Source organism: Balaenoptera acutorostrata, chromosome 16, assembly GCF_949987535.1.
Source record: "Balaenoptera acutorostrata chromosome 16, mBalAcu1.1, whole genome shotgun sequence".
NCBI classification, from domain to species: domain Eukaryota; kingdom Metazoa; phylum Chordata; class Mammalia; order Artiodactyla; family Balaenopteridae; genus Balaenoptera; species Balaenoptera acutorostrata.
The window spans coordinates 47,643,181-47,666,541 of NC_080079.1; the positions used below are offsets into that span (position 1 = coordinate 47,643,181).

Genomic DNA, 23,361 nt, shown 5'->3' on the forward strand with positions numbered 1-23,361 from the left:
GTATCCGAATAAAATTATGCAGAGCTCTAAAATATTCTGCCAGGTACCAGTCTTCAGCAACTGCTGGAGCTTAGTGAACTTGCTTGGCTCCAGGGAGGAGGGCACCCATGCTCCAGGCTTCATGATGGATGTCTAGCTTGCCACTGCCATCACCCTGTAGGAAGCGCTGCCAATCATGAACTTGTTCAAGAAATTGTGTCACCTGGACCAAATCCAATTCCCCGGGTTGAATAAGAATGCTTCCCTCAGGGTAAACTAACGCCATGTCTGTGTGCTGCCCTTTCCTGCACATAAGCCTCCCTTGAGAGGTATCAGCAGAGGCTCAAGAAAGCCCACCCCCTCAGTGAACCTGGCCTAGGCCAATTCCTTGTATCTTAAAAAATTCCATTTGGACAGAGTGAGTTCAAGCTGCCTCGGGGAATTCTAACCTTCCTCTAAAGGGTTTTAGGTCAAAGCACAGTGGTCCTCACTGGAATGGTCCCAACCAACACAGCCCCAGGGTTTACAGGTACCTTGCAACTGGGTGGCCATGACAGCCATCACTCCCAGTGACCAAGGCTGCAAATACCTGCCTTTCATCTTTACCTAAAGAACTGGATTTCCCAAGAAGGTGACAAACCAGTTTTCTACTACAGTTTAACCCCATTCTGGCCAGCTCCTTTTTACCTTTTATGTCCTGCTTTAAGTATCCCCTCCTCAGCCATACCTTCCCGAAGCAGCCCTTTTAACTTCAGTTCCTCATAATTCTGTACCTTAGCCCCTTTTTTTTCACCTTCATAATAATTCTGTCTGCAGGTATTTTATGGCACTCTGCGTATACCTCTCTTCTCTGTTTAGTTCAGCATTCAAAGCATAACGTCTTGCACACAGTTAAGTGTTGGACAAAATCTGAACTCACGCAATACTCCTAAACGCTGCACTGGGCCTCCTTGTATACGTTACAGCTGAGGATGCTTTATGCCGAGTGATGAGACAGCTTGCAGGTGGTGGGCAGTGGTGGTACAACACCCCTGGACAGGGAGTCACGTCATCTCACCCTAACATGGCAGGCCTTCCAGGAGCAGCCTCCGTGATCACCCAAGTCCCCTGAAGGCTGTGTCAGTATCTCGCTGCACTCCCCCCACCAGCCCGTGCTCCAGGTCACCCTGGGAGTGAAGGCCACCTGTCAGCCAGAGGCTGAACATCTCTCCTACAGCAGAGACCCTACCTCTACCCCTTCCCCTCTCTGCACCACACAGCCTCCCAAATCCCCTTGTCTGTCAGAGCTCTAGTTCACAAAGGGCAGAATCAGGACCAGTGGTGGGTGATAGAATAAGAGTTTAGGCGACACATTGAAAGAACATTTTGTACTAGTTTTTTAACAGAAGCGTAATGCAGACTGCAGGTGACTGACTAATGTGAGCACAAACTAGCCTGAAATCCAGCTAAAGGCTGAGTTGGCAGGAAAAGTCTCTTGACAAGACAGCAGAGATCTCAGGTAGCATAAAACATGTCCATGGTCTGACCTTTCTTTGTATCTTCCATCTCAAGGGTATGAAGCATCTGCTTAAGTATGTTTGCTACACTGAAGATAAGAGTTTTACATATCTTGGCCTAAAAGTAGCCTCAAACAACAGGCTCATTTTATAAATACAAGAAAGAACTGCATTCTCAAAAACAAGTTACCTTGCACAGTAGTCCTGCCCTCTGTTCTGCAGCCCCATTTAACTGGTTCATGCCTAACATACTTAAGGAGGCTTACATTTTACAACAAAATTTCATGCTGAGAGGATCACTGGGAAGTGAGTGGTGTGAGCACACAAGACTCCCCACTCCTGAGGTTTTCTTTTGATCCCAGTTAAGTGTGCAGGAACTCCTGCTGTGGAAATGCAAGAGACCCAAATCTTCTTTCTGCTCTGTGGCAGAAAGCTTGGAGGCTTTCACAGTACCCCTGTTTCTAAGAGTGTGAAAGTGTGGAGCTAAAACTTCTTTTTCAGAAAATTCCAACCCTGCCTACAGGAAAGCTCCATGTCAGCAGCCTTGTTTGTTTTGCTCATCATTTTATGCCAGCACCTAGAGCTCAGTGCCTGGCACAGAGAACACACAATAAAAATGTGTGCAAGAAGGAAAAAAGGAAAAAAGCCAGAGTTTTGATTAGATTTCTTAATTTTCACCCCCAGGTGATGTTTATCTTAAAGCATATACAGGCATACTTCGGAGATATTGTGAGTTCAGTTCCAGAGCATTGCAATAAAGCAAGTATTGCAATAAAGCCAGTCACACAAATTTTCTGGTTTCCCAGTGCACATAAAAGTTATGTTTACACTATACTGTACTCTATTAACTTTGAAGCAACATTATAACTAAAAGAAAAAAAGTACATACCTTAATTTAAAAATACTGTTAAAAAATGCTGATCATCATCTGAGCCTTCAGCAAGTCATAGTAGTACCATCAAAGATCACTGATCACAGATCACCATAACAAATATAATAATACTAATGAAAAAGTTTGAAATATTTAGTGAATTACCCAAACATGACACAGAGACAAGAAGTGAGCAAATGCTGTTGGAAAAATGGTGCCGACAGACTTGCTCAATGCAAGGTTGCCACAAACCTTCAGTTTGTAAAAAGCGCAATATTTGAAAAGTGCAATAAAGTGAAATGTAATAAAACGAAGTCTGCCTATGGTTCTGTCTTTGATCAGTAATGACATAATAATAGCTACCATCGGGGACTATCCTGACCCAATCAACCTAAGATCACCAGGGTTCAACCAAGTTTGACAAGAGTCAGTTTACTGACTCACTGCAATGAGGAAGCTGTCCCATGGCTCCTTGCAAACATTATCCCTAAGTCTCACAGCGAGCCTGAAGGTTGTATAATTACCCTAATTTTACTCATCAAGAAATTAAAGTTCAGAGGAGTATCCTTCCCCAAAGTCACAGGGCTAGAAACCCTTGTCCACCTAACCCTCTTAACACCCTCACAGAGCGACTCAGAAGGCCCATGCCCCAGGCCTGTGACAAGCCCATCAAACGTTCCTCTAGACATTGTAAGCCATGAGTTTACAAACTTTTTTAACTATAGGAGGAAACTTTCCTTCAAACAAAATCTTACTAAAACCATAAACAAACAAGAAACATATATTTGAGGCACAGGATAATAACATCCTTCAGAACTGCTCTTAGCCATTGGAGCAAGGCAATGAGTGCTACTGTGTGCTTTTAAAATGTTTAATTCAACTTAACCAGACAGGCCATTTAGACCTATGCCTTCTTACTTTTCTCTATGCTTACACGTTGGACAGCTCCTTCAAAAAGTGGCAGGGCAAAACTGGCCATTTTACTCAGACAGTAATGATCTACCACTACACAGTTCTATAGCTCCAGCATTCCTGGCTGAAGGAACAGCAAAAGAAAAGAAAAGAAAAGGAGGTTGGAATAGCAGAGAGTATTTGGTGAAAGGTATTTACATGAGGTGGCTGAAGCTACCCTCGCACTGGTCTGGGGGAAGGTCAGGTCAGCAATGAACCAAGAAGCACTCTGTAAATGGCCATTAGGCACACTAAGCACTGTGGACTTTTCTTTTCATGCAAAATTCAGTGGCAGAATGACATGATTAGATCACAAGTATGCCTAAGAACAGATTGATTAATGTCTTAAAGGATTTTCTACATTCTACTTTTAAGTCAAAAGTATACTATAGAGTGACATGAATAAAAAACATTTGGCATACAATGTCACTGTTTATTTTAGAGAAATTAAGAGGCCTGAGACAGCAGGATAGGTTTTGCCGCAATATTCAGATCTTCCTGTCAGGATCTGACACAGGCATGGAGAGAAAATCCATCTTTGCAAGGAACCTTCCTAGACACACCTGTATGGACAAGGGGTTGGCTAGAGCCTGTGTCTAGGCTGAGAGATGAGCAGTGCATGGGAGCAAGCTCACGGCATGGGAGACACCGTCTGCTGGCTCCGGGGTCACCCCTAGCATCTGATGTGCTCCTGGCAGGCTACTCAAGTGACTACCCCACAGGTGTATCAGGTGCTGCTGGCTGCCGATTTACCCCTCTGCCCTCCTTTTCCTAGCCACGTTCCAGCTGGCGGGGGTCTTGTGATCCAGTTCTGGCCAGTGAGATGTAAGCAGAAGTCAGGCAGCTGAGGGATGCTTCTGGGAAAGCTTTTGCCTTCCTGTTGAAAAGGGTCACTCTCAGCTGACAGACCACAGCCAGGGTGCCTGGAGGTCCAGCTCCCACCTTGAGATCAAACATGAGGATGACAATATGCCAAGGAAGGTGGCACAAAGACAGCGGAAGGAGCCTAGGTCCCCGGCAACATCTGTGAGCACTGTGTCAGCCCTGAACCATCCACCTCCAGACATCTTGTCATCAGAACAGAAATCTATAGTTATTTAAGTCAGTAGAGTTGGTTTTTTATTACCATCAGGCAAATGCATTCCTAATTGAGGTGACAGATTCTCTGGTGACTCTCTGAGACTTCTTTTACTTGAAAGTAAACGATTTCTACTGGAAGAAATGGGGTTTTCTCCTATTAGTCACTCCCCCCAAAACACACTCAGAATTGCCTCACTAGAAAAATATAACTGCTATATACCTCACGTGGTCCCAGAGTGGATTAAAGTAATGAACTGATAACTTTATGTCTTTAAAAGAGAAGAGTGTAAACACATGCCAGGTATAATAATATAAAAACCCCAAGCTACAAAAATAACATATTTCAGTGGCACTCTACCTTAGAAATGTTACTTGAATGACTCATGGAATGTCCCAAAGTCTTCTCATGCTGCAAGAAAACCAAACAGGTGTTAAGTATCAAGCTTTGATTAAAATGGGCAAACTAGTAATTGAACATAACAATCCTACTAACAAATCATTCCCTCAACTAGAATTTGCTGTGCAGCTTTGCAGGCCAGCTATGAGATACTGGAGAATTTGGCAAAGATGAATAAAACAATAATCCTTGCCCTAAAGGAATTTATTAATAAGGAAAGAACAGGAATTTGGAACTAACTCTAAAAATAAGACAGCAGTAATAAGTATCTTAAGAAGCATTCAAGTGGAGGTTCAGAAGCAAGAAGCTGCGTGTTCAGTTGTATACCATGTGGTCCATGCAATGAGGAGCTGCTATAAGATGTGGAAGGGGAAAGCAGGACAGATGACCCCACCCAGGCTGTCTGGCTGCAAAGTGTTGGGTACTCTGCAGGGATACTGCACAGCTCACACCTACTCCCTCAAGCCTGTTTGTCCTCCTGGATTAGAGAAATCTGAGAGTCCTGCTAGCCTCCTCCTTCTCACACTCCTCCACCTTCAAGTCACAAAGTCTTAAAAACAAATTCTTCCTCCCTAATGTCTCTCAATCTCAAATCCCATCTCCATTTCTACTGTCAATGCCTTCGTTTATGTTCTCTTCATTTCTTCTTGTAATTCTACCTGTTCTTTCTGCTTTTAAATTGACCTCCTTGATACACAATTGTTATAGACTGAATTGTTAACCCCCCACCCCCAATTTATTCCTTGAAGTCCTAACTCCCATTACTCACAATGTGACTACATTTGGAGGTGGGAGTCTTTAACATTGTAACTATGTTACAATGAGGCCATTAAGCTGGGCCCTAATCCAATATGAATGGTGTCCTTAGAAGAAGAGGAAATTAGGACACAGATATACACAGACAGAAGATGCAGGGAGAAGATGGCCATCTATCTACACATTAAGGAAAAGGGTCCACAGGAAAAACCAAACCTGCTGACACCTTGTTCTTGGACTTCTAGCCTCTAGAACTGTGAGAAAATAAATTCCTGTTGTTTAAACCACCCAGTCTGTGGTACTTCATTATGGTAGCCCTAGCAAACGAATACAATAATATTCCACACTATAAACTTCTAAAAAAAGCAAATGTTCCAAATGTAAATCTGATTTTTTAAAATAATAAAGTAACCTTCCCTGAATCCACTCAGCCTTGCTCTAAATCAAATGAGTTAAATAAAAAACTATTACAAATGGAAGAGATGACCTTAACGTGTATTTTTTAAATTATCTATTCTCTTTTCAGTTCACATGCCATGCGATAACCATGGCGAAGATTAGAGAAGGTTGAGAGGTAGGTAAAATTCTTTGATCAGAAGGAAGTACAAAGGAGCTGGTGGATCATTTAAAAACTCCTTTGAGGAAGAGCTGATTCCATTCCACCAAGGCTCTCCTTAAAGAAAGCTGGCCACCAAGAAAATTTTGACTTTCTCCTTCCCCTCAATCCACCAAATCACAGACTGCCTTGACTTCTGTACACTTTGCTCCTGAACACTTGATATGACTAAAATGATGATGAAGTGTTTCAAGATCTCCCAAGCAGCCTGCAGTCAGCACGTGTTTTGGCAATGTTGTCTTCTTTGTCTTTATAGCAATGTGTTTGTGTAATTTTGGGAATAATTTTATTAAATTCTCCCATACTTTATAAATCTGAGCAGGAATAGAAGTTCAAGTCTCTTAAATGTAATACAATACAGACAGTGCTATTAAGTGTTTAGTCTCACAGAATGTTTCTTGGTCTTAAGCTCGTCAATTAGATAGTTATAAAGGAAAAGAAAAAATTATATAAAGTGTGCTCAAGGTGTTGGCAATATATCACTAAAATCTACCTCTCTGGGAAATGAGTCCCTCTGTCCACAGAAAAGGTAAATTTACAATCATTCAAGTTTCATTCATGAGTCAAGAACGTACTAGGGACAAACATACAGCACTGCTGTAAATCCGACTTAAAGGCTCATCTGCTGGCGATTTACTACTAAATTTTAATTTAGTCTACTAAATTAAAACAAAGATACCATATGCTTTGGATTATTTGTACAGAAAACCAATTATAACCACTATCAAATTACCTGCTACCTTACAAGAAATGGCCAGTTTAACACCGTCTGGAAATCTACAGAAAAGTTCTGAGCAGCAATAATTCATGTCCTAGACCTTCTGACATTCATTATTCCGTAAAGAATGGTACTGAGGTAGGGAGAAGCCTAGCTGTTAAGCTAGGTAACATTATAAATCCAGACTGAGATCTAAAAGTTGCTCTTTACTTTATGAACTTGAGAAATAAATTTAATGATGTAAAGCCTTTATTCTGTCTTCCTTGTTAGAACAATTCAGTATTTTACATGGTAAAATCAAACAGCCAGCCCCAGAAGATACAGATGTTTTAAAGCCTGAAAGCTGTCAATATTTGGCATTGCTTCTCCACTACTTGGTAGGAAATTAACAATTCAGTTTCAAAAGATCATATTTTTGGGTTTTTTTTTCCTTAAACACTGCTACAATTATTTGGACTTATTGAAAGGAAGCAAATCCCAGGACTCATTCAAGTCAGTTTCTCATTCATTCCATACTTATTTACTATGCAACTGCCATATACAAACAACTGTATCAGTCACAGAATACTGACAACAATAAATCTAACTCCTAGGCCTGTGCCATTGTTAACATTACCACAGAAGTGCCTTGAAAAAGTGTTTCAATGAGGAATGTACATCTAGGGAAAAGGTGACAAATGATATAAAAAAAGCACATACGTAAATTATATCAGGTAGAGTGGGTGACACCATTCTCTCCTACAGTCAGAATGTCAAGTTTCTGAATGAGAAGAAGGAACGTTTGCCAAACATCAATGCTGAGAACTAGAACGAGGCATAACGAAGAGAAAAAGAGTTCCAATCCAGTTCAAGCTGAAACTAAGCTTCAATGCCTAAGTGATAAAAACCCTGGCAAATTATCCTCACACAATCTCTAATACGTTCCGTCACTGCTCAGTGGGTCCCACCATCCTGTAACCCTGGGAGAGACGAGAGCCTCACTGCACCCTCCTTCCTCAGAGAGGGCATGGAGATGTCACACTGCTATACCACACACCTCCCTGTCTGGCTCTCATCTCCACCTCTTTATGGACTCTTTTTGTCTACATTAAACAAGAAGCCTCCTCAGAACACAGCTCCATGCCCTCTTCTCACTTGTTGTCTCCCTTAGACCAGTTCTTCTGAAACTTTGTGCACTTGAATTACTTAGGGATCTTGCTAAAATGCAGACTGTTAGGTCTGAGGTAGGTTGAGATTCTGTGTTTCTAATAAGCTCCCAGGTGACTCCCATGCTGCTGGTCCCCAGGCCACACTTTAAGATGCAAGTCTGATTCTAAATCCCAGGCCAGAATAATCCATGAAGGCTATGACTCATTTTTTATAAAGCAAATCATGACTACTGAAAAGGTAAATTTCTGTGTAAAAGATGGCAGTGAGCTCACAATTGAGTTAATACAAATAAGTCAGTCAGGGAACAGACTGATAAATAGACTGGAAAAAACTGAGTCAAGGTGTGAGAAAGGAAAGTTTTGTTAATGTAAGAAGTTACCAAATCACAAAGATAAAGAGAAGCTCTGTTGAAAAATATGGGACATTTCACAATTTAATCAGTCCTGTCAATGATTTTCCAAGTCCATATGTGACTCCAATAAAATGTACCCTGCAGGTAGAGCCAAGATGCAGAGCCTACTGAGACCAAACATGCCCTGTAACAAGCCAAGAATTAACAAGAAGACAATGAGGTGAGGTGTCTAAGCAAGTTTTGGGGACTCTGTATAAAGTAGTCAAACAGAAGAACTTCATGTGGGAGTTTCCCTGAAACTCTGAACATGAGCAGTCATTACACACACACACACACACACACACACACACACACACACACACACAAACTTATGTGTAACAGACATGGGTACCTGTCTACCCAATATCTATCGCCACCAACAGAACTCCAACTTTATTCTGAGCAGCAACAGACCCAACCAAAAGTTCTCACTTTCTCACACTATTTTGCAATGAAGGGTAAATATGTAAGAAAGTTCTCTCTAAAGATATTACCCTTGAGGGTTTCTGGGAAGACATTTTCCTCTCCTGAAACTGCTATTCCTTTCTCCAGCATTCCTCCTGCCCTCAGCCACCCTGGAATATATATGCCATGCCAGGAGGTACAGCAGTACCTTTGGTCTCAGGACTCCTTCACAACATAAAAAATTACCAAGGACTCCAAAAACCTTTTGTTTATGTGGGTTATATCTATTGACATTTACCATATTAGAAATTAAAATGGACAATTTTAAAAATATGAATCTCTTAATTCATTTAGAATTAACAATAATAAACCAAATTAAAATAAATAACATTTCTATGAAAAACAACTATTTTTACAAACAAACAACTAAAGTGAGCAGAGTAGCATGTTTTTACATTTTTATGAATCTTGTTATTGCCTAATTAATAGAAGACAGCTGGATTCTCATATCTGCTTGTGCATTCAATCTCCTCTGATATGCTGTTTTGACTGAAGTAAATGAAGACTATTTGGCTTTATACAGTTACGTAGTTAGAAAAGGAATATGTATTTTAATAACCATGAAACAACTGTGGATATTATTCTTTGTACTACACAAAAACTCAACAGTTACCTGGCATTTAGACTCTGAAATGATATTAATGAACTTTTTTTTTTTTTTTTTAAAGGATTTTCTTATTTATTTATTTATTTATTTATTTATTTATTTTTGGCTGTGTTGGGTCTTCGGTTCGTGCGAGGGCTTTCTCCAGTTGCGGCAAGCGGGGGCCACTCTTCATCGCGGTGCGGGGACCGCCCTTCATCGCGGTGCGCGGGCCTTTCTCTATCGCGGCCCCTCCCGTCGCGGGGCACAGGCTCCAGACGCGCAGGCTCAGCAATTGTGGCTCACGGGCCCAGCTGCTCCGTGGCATGTGGGATCTTCCCAGACCAGGGCTCGAACCCGTGTCCCCTGCATTAGCAGGCAGATTCTCAACCACTGCGCCACCAGGGAAGCCCCTAATGAACTTTTAATACTCTATTAAAATCAACTGCCCCATCTTTCTTTGAAACAATCTCTTAACCATGCATGACTTTATAACATCACACCTTGGCCATTTAGAGACTATTGGCTCACTGAATTATGCAAATCTCCAAGACTGACACATTTTATTATGCAATATCAAAAAACCCCACACTCATTAATATGACCATCAATTGCATCAGAAGAATCTTTAATTACTGAAAAGCTACTAAGCTCACAGTGGTGGATACAAGTTTTCTGAAATTCTAATTTTTGCTTACAAACCTCAAATTTGGCAACAAAAACTGTTGCTTGCTTCCCTTAAAGTGAAAGACTGGCTCATTCATTCAATTTAGAGAAAACGTTTGCCAAATATCCAAGTCAAGATAACTATAGTTTGACTGTCATTCTTTCAAGTAAAAATTATATTCCATTAAAAAAAAGTAACTAGTTCAGGCAGCAACTCAATCATACAAGTGCTTTGCTCTGCACTTTGGTATGCAGTAGAAATGATTTATACCAGAGATGCAAAGAAGGAATAACACATGACCTCTAATGAGAATAGTCAATTAAAACTGGTACATATGTTAGAATCAGCAGAAAAGGACATCAAAATACTATTATAACTGTTTTCCAAATGTTCAAAAAGTTAAAGAGATTTAAGATATAAAAAACAATCAAATCAAAACTTCCAAAGATAAGCAAACACTGAAAAAGCTATACAAAGATATATAGTCATTAACACCATAGATAAAACAAAAAGGAATTCTTAAAAAGCATTTGATAGCAGGAAAAAGAGAAGAAAGAGGGAGTGGTGTAAGAATACATGATTTCTCTCTGTATCATTTTTTACAACTATTTATGAATGTACAGTTATAATATAAAAGTTTAGCTATATACACATACATGTATATGTATTTATGTGTGTGTGTGTGTGTGGTGTACAGTTTAAACACCCTAATTAAAAGGCAGAGATTTTCAGACTGAATAAAAAAGCAAGACATAACTACATGCTGCCTACAAGAAAAACACTGTAAATATGTAAATACAAACAGGTTAAAAATAAAGGATGGGACACCAATAACAAGATGACACTAATAACAAGATGATAGAGGTGCTGAGATCTGATGGAGACTTTAAGCAGCCATTATAAATATACTCAAATGAGCAATCACAACACTCTTGAAATAAAATGGACTCAATAGCAGAGATGACAGAATAAAAGAATCAAGAACTTGATAGAAAAAGTATTCAATTTAATCAACAGAGAGGGAAAAAGATTTTTTAAAAAATATGAACAGATCTCAGGGATCTGTGAAGCAAAACAATCTAATAGTCCTATCACTAGAATCCAAAAAGTAAAGAAGAATGAGTACAGTGATGAAAAATATTTGGAGAAATACTTGCTAAAATTTTCCCAAGTTTGGAGAAAGACATACACCTACAGATTAAAGAAGCTGAATGAACTCCAAAAACGATAAACTAAAAGAAATCCATGCCCATGATATCATAATCAAATTGCTCAATTTGGGAAATAAAGTACAAGAAAATCTCAAGTTTAATATTTTATTTTTCTGCAAGAGGGGAATATTAGAAAGTCCTAATATTTGCTTTCAACTAGACACCTTTGCCCTGATTTTCCCAGCCTTGCCCTTCAGTAGGATTGGTTCCCACTCCCAGCTCTAGGAGTGGGTACTGACTGGCTTAAAACAATCATTGTTGACAAGAGATTGCCTATCTATCACCACTTAAATTCATTTGGTCAATTCTCACATTAGGGTCTGTTACTTGCAACTCTCCAGGTCCTGGTGCCAAATTCTGTTACAGTTAAGTTGCTATCCATTTATTTGTTTCTAATCAATGGCATAGGCTGGTAACTAATGCCAGTCTTTTGGTCTAGCCACTGTCTGAGCTAGGAGGGAATTTCTGTTTCCTAGCAACATTCTGCCCCTACTCCTTGCCACAGTGAATGGCTGAAGGCCAGGATAACATTAATTCCTTTAGGACAGTCAGAGCCATCTCTTAGAGCTATCCTATTCAAACCACATTATTCTATCCTATTCAAATATCCTGGGTGGGAAAACTGGGATCTGCTTGGAAGGGAGAGAACTTTGGCTCTCTACTATGTTTGCCTTGATTTGTTTATCTCTGATAAATTATTTTCCATTGGGAATTTGGTTTTATGGTCTCATCATCTTTATAACCTCTGTATTTCTATAAATGGGTTAATGGGTAAGACTATAGATAATCTGATATGTTAGTTTTTTCTGTTTGTCTATTTGTCTGTTCAGAGCTCAAGTCAATTAAGAACTCATAGCCACAGGAAAGAAAACAGCTCTTTGATACAGACCAATGAATTTTGTAATTTTATGTTTACTCTTGACCCATGGCTGAAATTTTGGAATTGTAGCTATAAGCTTTGTGTCTGCATGTCTATGTGTCTGTAATTCAGAAAGGTCTTTAACTTTCATTGTGTGAAGGTGTAATCATTTTCTACCTAGGGATGGTATTAAATTAGATTATAAATCTTACTAGATTATAAAATCTCTCATATTAAGGGAATCTAGAACCAGAAGTTGACTTATATAGGTAAGTACTTGTATAAACAGAGTATTCCTAAAATTCCTAGAAAGTAGGGAAGGTGGAATTCTAATACTTTCAGTGTGCTAGATTATAAAAACATCCCTATAGAAACCAATTCAGAAATGTCTTAAGAAATCAGATTAACATAATTTAGGCAAATTTTTGGCAAATGAGACTGGCTTAATATTTATAGTTTAATAAACATAGCTATGTCTTTTCTGATTTATCAGTGTTAAGTATAAGCATAGATTTTTATTCTATCTGGGTATTTTTCCTAAACTTATAAGTTTTCTGATTGAAAAAACTATCATTACCTCTACCTAATGTTTAAGATTATGAAAAATGTAAATCTGTGTTTAACCAAATCCAATCATTATTCTGATGAACTTATATTTGGATACCTAGAATATTTATAAGTGAGAATACTGAAACATTTATTAGTAAGCATAATTTTAAATTTACATACTTTTGCTTCATATTTCTATGTGCTACAAAGAGACTGCATCTTTGAATCTGTTAATCTGTTAAACGTGTTCAATTTTTGCCTCTATAAGACTTGTATAAGAATATGTGTAGCTATAAAAAGTTGTATTAATGCTGGATGTTAGCCCTGCTAGTCTGCTAAAATGATGGTGTGTGATAGCTCACAATTACCCACCCTCTAGTTTCCTCTGTGTAACAGAAGTTACTTTGGTTAAAAGTTGAAACTAACACATGTGAATGAGACCACTAGAAGCAATGGCGAACAAGAGGTACAACTTTATGTGTTCAGTAATGAGATGGGTTTTTGGTTTATTAAGGGGAAAAAATAGTTTTGTCCTAAAATAAAAGGGCTGGTTATTCCAGAATAAGAAAGACCTGTGAAGAACAAAACAAGAAAGTTGTAGAAGGTTTGAGGAAAGGGAATTTTATTTGCCCTAGCCCAAGCTGGCTCATTCTTGATGGGTTAATTAATGATATTTCATAAAAGAGCTTGTAATTCCTTTAGTATCAAATATTATGCTGATGCAAAACTAGAATTTTATTTTAACTGTTAAAATTACAAATTTTCTTGATAATTGGTCTTCTCTCAGTAAGAGGTTATTCTTTAACCTCTTTATTCTCAGTAGAGTTATTCTTTACCTTCTCTACAATATCCCTAGGTAACAGACTCTGTGTTTTATCAGATTAATTTTCTATGCTTTTTATGTTAACTTTATTATGCCCTTGATTTAAGTAGAAAACAAAGGTTCCTCACTTATGAAAGAGTTAAATTCTTTACAATAATGTTACCTTCTATGCTTATTTTTCAAATGTTTATTGTCACTTTAAAATGAGTAGTCACTGGGCTTCCCTGGTGGCGCAGTGGTTAAGAATCCACCTGCCAATGCAGGGGACGTGGGTTCGAGCCCTGGTCCAGGAAGATCCCACATGCCGCGGAGCAACTAAGCCCATGAGCCACAACTACTGAGCCTGTGCTCTAGAGCCCTTGAGCCACACCTACTGAGCCCACGAGCCACAACTACTGAAGCCTGCATGCCTAGAGCCCGTGCTCAGCAACAAGAGAAGCCACCTTAATGAGAGGCCTGCACACCGCAAGGAAAAGTAGCCCTTGCTCGCCGCAACCAAAAAAAAAAAGAAAGCCCACGCGTAGCAACGAAGACCCAACGCAGCCAAAAATAAATTTATAAAAAAAAAAAAAAAGCTAGAGTAAATATTAAAATGAGTAGTCATTGTTTCTCAGGTACCCATGATCCAATTTCTCTTTTAAATGTTCAAATCTCCTGAAAACTTTTGGTTTCTTGTCTTCACAAAATCAAATCTTAAATGTAAAATAAAATGAAATCAAAATTTCATGATATCTTTTGCTCCTAAACCTGTCTTTGAGATTTCCCAGGGGGGCCCTGAAAAATCACAAAGGTTTATCTTTTCATCCTATAAAAGGAAAGGTACTGAGACTAACTAGGTTTTCTTGATTTGTTACTATTGATGAACTGCATGGGAAGAGTTATGAAATGAGAAGAGATCTGTCAGTACTGTGCTGTCGTGATACATTTCTATTTATCAGAGTCCTGATGCTGCTCTGTACTCTGTAGTTGTTATCAGACATGATTTCTGTTATTTTTTTAAAATGTTAACGTGGTCACTACTTTACTTTTAATATTTGAATCTAGCACCTTCTAGGCCAATGGTTTTCAGTTGGGGATTCCCATCACCTACTATGGAGTTTCAACAATATACAGAAAGTTTAGGAACTATTTCAGACTTACTGAATCTCTTTACTTGACAGTCCTGATATATTTGTGTTGTATTCATGGTATATTAATGTCTAAGGATTATTATATCTGAAGATTTTTTTCTCTGTAAAGTTTATGCTCATTCATTTTTTATAAATCAGATGTACTGTTCATTGCATTCCTTAAATATAGAGTTTATTATGTTTATAATTATTTTGTCTAAAATTTGGGGGGGACTGACTTAATTATCTTGTTTTGCATGCCGAAGAAATAGCCAAATTTCCCTGCCAGTTACATGTTTCTTGACATAAACTCTCTCATAAGACATTTCATTTTTAAAATTATCACTAATAGAGTAAGCACAGCCATTTTAAGTCTTTTGCCATCTACAGATATTTTCTGTTTGTTTATTTTAGTCTGATGTTTCCCTGAAAGCTCTTGCAATCAGCTACAGGCTACAGGGCTGTGTCAGAGGCCCATGGAAAAGGACTATGCCAGGTACTTTTGGGTACAGGCTTCTGATGGCATCATTTAAACAACTCTGAGACCATACCAGTGAACTAAGTCATGATTTCCAGAACTCTTACCAAGATTCAGTGCAATAAGAACTAATCAAACAAGGTTAAATGAATTGATGAGGGAATATTGTTAGTTTTGTTTTAAACATTCTTGATACTGTTTGAATGTTCTATTTCCTAAATATAAGGAAGCCCTTTCTCTTTCCTTTAACTCACAATAATTTAGTAGACTCTGCTTTCATAAACTGAAATGAAACCCCTGTCAATGATATCTTATTCTCCCTGCCTGAGCCCTCCAGAATTCATAACTCTTATTGCATATTCTTATCTTCATAGCAATAAAGTTACCTGCATAGGTTCAATAAGAATCTGTCCTCTTTCTTACTAGGACATAATTGGAAACTCTGATTTTGCAGCTAAGCTCACATTTAAGGATGGTGCTCATTCAATCAGATATGACCAGGCACATTTAAGGAACTCAGGTTGTGTTTTTCAGAGCCCTTCTTGGGAAAACTGGCTTAAAGGTTCCCAGCCTTACAGACAAGTAAGGAAAGCCACTTCCTGGCAGGCCTAGGAAACAAAGTATTTGGGGGACCTCAAGAAATTAGGAAAATTTATAGGTACTGTTAAGTGAAATTTGATAGCAAGTTCTTGGTTTGGCTTCCTAATGTTAGGACCACAAATAATGAGGCTTTAAAAAATCCACTTTGATATTCCTTAGAAAAACTTCCAGCAAAGCAACTTAAGAAGGCCCATAAGGGAAATTAACACTCTTGTTGTCCCTATATAAATTATCAAGCCAAATCTAATAGGATCTTAATTTTGATCAAGAATAATTTTTCTATGAGATTTTTTATCAAAAGAGGGGAGACTATAGGGGGAAAATGTTGAGTTTCAATGGAAAACTATGAGCTATGTGCAATTCTTTGTACAATGTAGGTACTTAATAAGTAAGTGATGTCCTATTTGAGAGTGACTTTTGACTTCCACCCCCCTCCCATGGAAAAATCAGTTTTGTCTCCATTTGCAGTTCTCAATATTTCCTTTACATAAACTGGTGCTCTTTTGACTTTTCCTTTGAACTGGTTAAACATCTGCTAGTTCTTTCATATCACATGAGTATAATAAATACCTTAATATTTGTTCATGAGAATCATGATTTTACCTTTTCCTGAAAAAATATTTTTCTGGTTGTAAGCTCATCTTTTTTGTTTTTTCTTGTGGTAAAACACACAGAAAACTTACCATTTCAACCATTTTAAAGTGCACAATTCAGTGACATTAGTATACTTAAAATGTTCAGCAACCATCATCCCTCTCTAGTTCCAGAACATTTTCACTACCCTAAAACAAAACCCCATTCCCCTCTTCCAAGTCCCTAGCAACCACTCATCTGTTTTCTATCTCTGTCTTTCATACAAATGGAGTCAGACAAAATGTGGCCTTTTGTGTCTGGTTTCTTTCACTTAACAATGTTTTCAAGGTTTGCTGATGCTGCAGTATGTATTAATACTTCATTCCTTTTCACGGCTAAATAACATTCTATTGTATGGATTTACCACATTTTGCTTATCCCTTTGAGATGGGAAAGAGAGAGATACCTCTCTGTCTCCACACATGTAACGTTTTATTAAGGCAACCCAAGCAGACTAATATAGTCGGTAAAAAGGACTCAGAAAAATTATGTAACAATCTACATCTATCTCAAAAATAAAAGCAAAACCCAGATAGTTTTAAGGAGTAACAAAAATAGAACAAAACATCATTTTATAAAAAAGTTCAAATTTCAAATAAAATTTAGGGCACATTTAGCCATTACAATTTTAACTCAGGAAAAAAAATACATCACAAAAGGGTGAAAAGTCTACAATTTATAAAACTGTATTTCAACAAACAGACTAAGACAATTTATTTAAAGTAATGCAAGATGCACTAATAGTTGTCTTCAGTAAAGTAATACAGTCCAAATTTATAATAGTGTGATTATCTGCTTCATTTTTCTAAGCTTTAATGTGGCAATAATAAAGTAACAAGCAACTAAAAAATTTGAGATGGTCAAGCGTAAAACCATAACAGCTAACCATTTGTTCTTGGACCATTCATCTATGTTCTCTGGATTTCAGTTTTGTCCTTTATAAAGTGGGCTTGTGTGGGAGCGGGGAGGAGAGAGAAGTTAACAGAGATGACCCCTTTTGGTTCCACTGAGCTCTCAAATGTGATATTATCTATGGGTAATATGTTGCCCTGCTTAGTTCCACTCAGCTCCAAACATACTGCAGTCTTAAACTTACCCTAGAAGTTATGAATAAATGGGTTTATAGTTTTAAAAGCCTTCTGACATAGAATGATAAATGCTTTTTAAAATGTTACATGTAACATGGCATGATTAGAATGATAATATCCCTAATAAGGTATTGATGAATACACTCTTTTCCAAATACATGTTCCATTAAGTAATTTTCATTTTTTGAACATGAAATAAAGTTACACCAAAAAATGAAAGGTCTTTGTATTCACTGTTGATTTTTTAAAAACCTTAATTATACAGACAGTAAAATGAATGGATTTTAATTTCTGCCACTTTAAAACTCTTTATATATCCAAGAAATACATAATTCCTTGAAGTTACCTGAAAAATCTTTACCAATACAATTCAGAATACGTTTGTTGTAAAAGTTTTCAAAGAAACTGTAACACTGTAAATACTATAACCTTTGTAGGAAGACTGTTTTCTTTAGTACAGAACATTCTCATTCAGGGAACACATTTATTAACCACCTACTATGTGCCCAGTACTGTTCTAGGCCCTTGGGAATGATAAGTGAACAAAACAAAGATCCCTTTCTCTTGTGGAACTTAAGAAAATGATGCAGAAGGAGACTGTTGATCTTCACTGGTTGTCTCAGAGCTCAGAGTGTATGTGTTCAAGGGATGTTTGTTTACTTAAGAGTTTCAAAACTATAAATGGTATTTCATGATGAAATATGTATATCCAATTTGGACCAGATTCCTTGAGGCTCTTTTCATCTTTACTACTTTTGTCCCTCCAGCTCAAGAGCAACTCATAGCCTCAGCAAAGTTAACAGAGAGAGCATCCATACAAAATAAGACAGACATGCAAATGGCAACATTAGAATGTCCCTGCCAAATGAAATTACATGTCTGGCTTACTGAGAAAGAGAGAGTGCGCGTGCGCACGTACACACGCGCACGTGCACGCACACACAGTAAATAATACCAACAAATAGAACAAAGACCTTTTGTTACTGTTCCATCTTTTATGCATTTTCCATCTTATGAGAAGCTAAAAGATCTTCCCAAAATGAATGCTCCAACAGAAAGAACCAAGGTGCCTTTCCTCTAGAAAATACAATGGAGCCTGCAGCTGTGCTCATGCAAATTATAAACTAAGTTGTCTTTCTCATGATTTTCCAAAGTCATAATTCCATGATTTTAAATTATATGACCAATATTATGTCAATAAAAAAGACATTTTTTACACCAAGAGTAGGAGATATCATTAAAACATATGCTATAATTTATAGACTTAAATGTTTATTTGGCGCAAGAATACTTTTCACAATTTCAAGGAATGGTTTTGTTAGAAACAAAGTACACCCTTGAAAATGGAAATAAACTGCTAAGCTTCTCTGTCTGGCAACCTCACTAGTGAGGCACCCTTGAGCAACTCCAGTTCTATGCAGATTTGTTCCATAAGGCCTAATGGCATCCCTAAGATCCATGAGAAATCCGGCCATGCTAACAGGGCACTTCTCCTACCTGAAGCTTCATTTTCTGGCAAGAAGCATCAGGGAGTCCTCAGTGCAGCTCTCCCCCAGCAGCATGTTCCTTGGTTCTGCCTGCAATGCACAGCAGCTGCTGCCCTACAGCAGCCAGCAGAAGCACATCGTCGCTGCTGCCGGACTTGTAAGGGCTTGCTAGAGCCCTTAGCATACCACTCCTGTGATCAAACTGGACTAACTACTTCCTCCAGCTGATTTCCTACGAACTAGGTAGTGAATGAATAATTCATGACAAGTCCATTCCAGCAACCAATTTCTGCTCTATGATCTACTCCCCACAGCAATTTACAACGTAAAGATTCTAAACCATACTTGGTGACATGCAAGGAATGAAAGTTCAGTTTTCTAGTCAACTAAAGTAAACATTAGTGGATTTGTTTGCTCTTCTTTCATGCTAACCTATCACCCAGACTTACTTGAGAGACTTTTTTTTTTTAATGTAGAAAATGTCAATGATTAACCATAAATGTCTGACAGAACAAAAAAATTTTTTTTCTCCATAGAACCTGTCCTACAAAGTGGGTTCTGGCTATAGGAAAAGCAGCTTGCCCTGAGATCAGCAGGTCAGTATTTACATTTAGCAAAAGACCAGGTCCTGCAAAGCATAGAAAATCATCATGTGGTGGGGGAAGGGAGCTTTTAGTATCACTGCCAGGAAACAAATTGCTTCAAAGGGGAATTTTCCTGGTATCTCAGGCTATAAATAAATCTTTCATCTCATTGGTATTCTTCTAGGAAGAACATGAACATTCATTTTCACCATTTGTCAATGCTTACACATTTCCAAATGAGTGCTGTCTAAAGTGGTCAATTCTCTGCAACCAAAAACCTAATTCCAAGAGGAACCTGAACAAAAAACTGAAGGCCCATACTTCTAGCTCAGTTCTGCCTCCAGGAAGTCCAATACCACACCTATCATTTTCACTTGTTTCAATCTTTCTTTTTCTTCTGCACTCACTGAATATCTCAAGATTGTGCTCTGTCAGTAAGTTAATTTTTCAGCCATGACTATTCCATTCCTAGCTGCTTCTAATTTGTTTATTCTGCAAATTGGTTCTCTATGAGTCTCCTTGGCCCCATATTTTCCCCTTTCCACCTCATTCTGTTATTTTATTATTATCATCATTTCTGAGCCAATGTTCTATGAAACTCAGGTTCTTAATAGCTCATGCAAGACTCTCTTCTATTTTGAAGGGAAATTATTATTCCTTCCAGAACAGACTGCATCTTTTTTCTGCAGGCACTGTGCCTTTCTCTCCACCTTGCTGTGAGTGCAGAGGCCTGGCCTTGTCTTCTCATTGGCTCAGGATGTTCTGTGGAGCACTTCTGTCGGTGTTACTGTGCAGTCTAGGGGAACCTTTCCCCTCCCAGCCACATCCTCAGCTGGTGCTGCATTCTAGCAGCTTTCTGCAGGTGTGTTGGGGGGAAGGGAGGTTCAGGAGTGTGATAAAAGGAAAAGGGATCCAGCTCAACAGGGGCTAGGGTTACAAGCAGCCTAACTCTGCTCTCTTCTCCCAGGGATATATTCTTCTCCTCCCTAACATTCTGTAATTCCCTCAATCCTTGTGATATTTCATTTCCATCAGAAAGAGTCAGCCCAGGTTGTTCCTTTGTAATCATTCCATTTCCTTCAAATCCTGCCTATCCAATGAACACCCCTACCTAGCCCATGAAAGAGATAAGGGAGCCCTGTCACCCCGGGTTCACGATGTGCCGCTTCTTCCACTTACTGTTCACCAGAGACTCCCTTTATCAAGGTTGCCTTCTGTCAGGTATTCTGCTAACTCCCAGTTTACTGATGAAGATAATCAGCTCCAGGGTTTACTGTCATTCTGCCTTTCTTCTCTACTTCTTTCCCAGCCGGGACATACCAAAATAACGATCTCTAGTATGCTTTTCTTTGTCACATGAGAGAAACATTCAGGGAAGGGATTCCAGTCACCTGGAATTCCCAGTGCTCCTACAACACAGCACTACCTGTACTCACCCACTCTCCTGACACACCCATTAAGGATTTTGCAGTATTTGCTCACTATCCTTTTCTCTCATAGAGCCTCTGCATAGTGAGAGGTGAAGAACAACTCTGAGCCAAACCCTCTGAATTCTTGGAAACTTTCATTTCTCTTACTGACCATCAGCTGTGTTCTTTGAATTTGCTGTTGGTATATGTCTGCTAACTTTTATCCATTTGCTGTTCATATCTTTGGATCTAAAAGGATGGATATTTTGAAATTTGGCTTCACTCTGCCATCTTAAAACAGAAATCACACTACTCAGAAGAAAAGAAAGACATCTCATATGGCCGCATAAAAAATAGTTCTAACTCAAAAACCTCATGGCATAACAGACATCAAAAGAGTAGCATTAAAACAAAATGACTAGTGGGAATACTGCTGGTTGCCTCCCCTTCTTCCTCCTCAACAGAGCCCCAATTCTCTTCAGTATTCCTCTCTCCCCAGAGTTACCATGCATCTCAGGATGCTCACCTCACCCTCTTTTCCTGGAGTAGGTTGACTGGCAAGAGCCCACTTCTGGCTCATGAGGTGAGATCTGCTGCAGGCATCTGGGAAATTACCTTCTCACCCTTAGAGAGAGCAACAAGCTTCTCTTCTTCTCTTCCTCCCATGCACAAGGTCATGCACAGCCAGGAATGCCGACAACTATCTACAACCTCAGTGGAAATCTGCCTTGAGATGAAGTAAACCCCATGAGTGGTAGAGCAGACAGACAGAAAGAACCTGGGTCTTTGAACAGGCCTCTGATATGCTGGATCAACCACCTCTGAAGCCCATCCTGCCCTTTTACACAGACCTCCTTTTATATGAGCTGGTAAAGCTTTTCATTGTTTAATCCAGGTTGGGTTGGTTGTTCTGTTACTTGCAGCTGAAAGCATCCCAACTGATGGCATTTGGACTGTCTAGTTAAAATATTAAATGCTTTTATGTTAGCATGTGTGTTTTTAAAGTTAACATAGAATTTCAGAGCCTGTGCCAAGTGCCTACAATGGAGAAAAGACAGTCTCTTCAATAAGTGGTGCTGGGAAAACTGGACAACTACATGTAAAAGAATGAAATTAGAACACTCCCTAACACCATACACAAAAATAAACTCAAAATGGATTAAAGACCTAAATGTAAGGCCAGACACTATCAAACTCTTAGTGGAAAACATAGGAAGAACACTCTTTGACATAAATCACAGCAAGATCTTTTTTGATCCACCTCCTAGAGTAATGGAAATAAAAACAAAAATAAACAAATGGGACCTGATGAAACTTCAAAGCTTTTGCAAAGCAAAGGAAACTACAAACAAGACGAAAAGACAACCCTCAGAATGGGAGAAAATATTTGCAAATGAAGCAACTGACAAAGGATTAATCTCCAAAATATATAAACAGCTCATGCAGCTCAATATTAAAAAAACAAACAACCCAATCAAAAAATGGGCAGAAGACCTAAATAGACATTTCTCCAAAGAGGACATACAGATGGCCAAGAAGCACATGAAAAGTTGCTCAACATCACTGATTATTAGAGAAATGCAAATCAAACCTACAATGAGGTATCACCTCACACCAGTTAGAACGGGCATCATCAGAAAATCTACAAACAACAAATGCTGGAGAAGGTGTGGAGAAAAGGGAACCCTCTTGCACTGTTGGTGGGAATGTTAATTGATACAGCCACTATGGAGAACAGTATGGAGGTTCCTTAAAAAACTAAAAATAGAATTACCATATGACCCAGCAATCCCACTACTGGGCATATACCCTGAGAAAACCATAATTCAAAAAGACACATGCACCCCAATGTTCATTGCTGTGCTATTTACAATAGCCAGGTCATGGAAGCAACCTAAATGCCCATCAACAGACGAATGGATAAAGAAGTTGTGGTACATATATACAATGGAATATTACTCAGCCATTAAAAGGAATGAAATTGGGTCATTTGTAGATACGTGGATGACTCTAGAGACTGTCATACAGAGTGAAGTAAGTCAGAAAGAGAAAAACAAGTATCATATATTAACGCACATATGTGGAACCTGGAAAAATGGTACAGGTGAACCGGTTTGCAGGGCAGAAATAGAGACACAGATGTACAGAACAAACGTATGAACACCAAGTGGGGAAGCAGTGGGAGGTGGGGGTGGTGGTCGGATGAACTGGGAGATTGGGATTGACATGTATACACTGATGTGTATAAAATGGATGACTAATAAGAACCTGCTGTATTAAAAAAAAAAAAAGAAACCTTCTGTGACCCAAGATTCTAAAGATATTGCCTATATTTTCTTCAAGCAGTTTAAAAGTTTTGGTTTTTTACACTTGGAGCTTTCTTTAATCTATCTGAAATTTGCTTTTGTGTTT

General features: G+C 38.6%; 1 protein-coding gene across 8 annotated transcripts in view; it reads right to left on the reverse strand.

Annotated features, from left to right (window-relative positions):
* Positions 1–23,361, reverse strand: part of MARCHF8 (membrane associated ring-CH-type finger 8) — a 111,654-nt gene that overhangs the window by 18,248 nt on the left and 70,045 nt on the right. For 7 of the 8 annotated variants that reach the window (XR_009005680.1, XM_057531120.1, XM_057531115.1 and 4 more), the window contains exon 3: positions 4,736–4,786. Coding sequence is in view for 7 of the 8 variants with exons in the window: in XM_057531120.1 (XP_057387103.1) it covers positions 4,736–4,786 (51 nt within the window). In the remaining variant the exon portion in view is untranslated. Of the gene's footprint in view, positions 1–4,735; positions 4,787–18,966; positions 19,191–23,361 lie in introns of those variants that run through there. The other variant, XM_057531119.1, reaches the window with a different exon arrangement.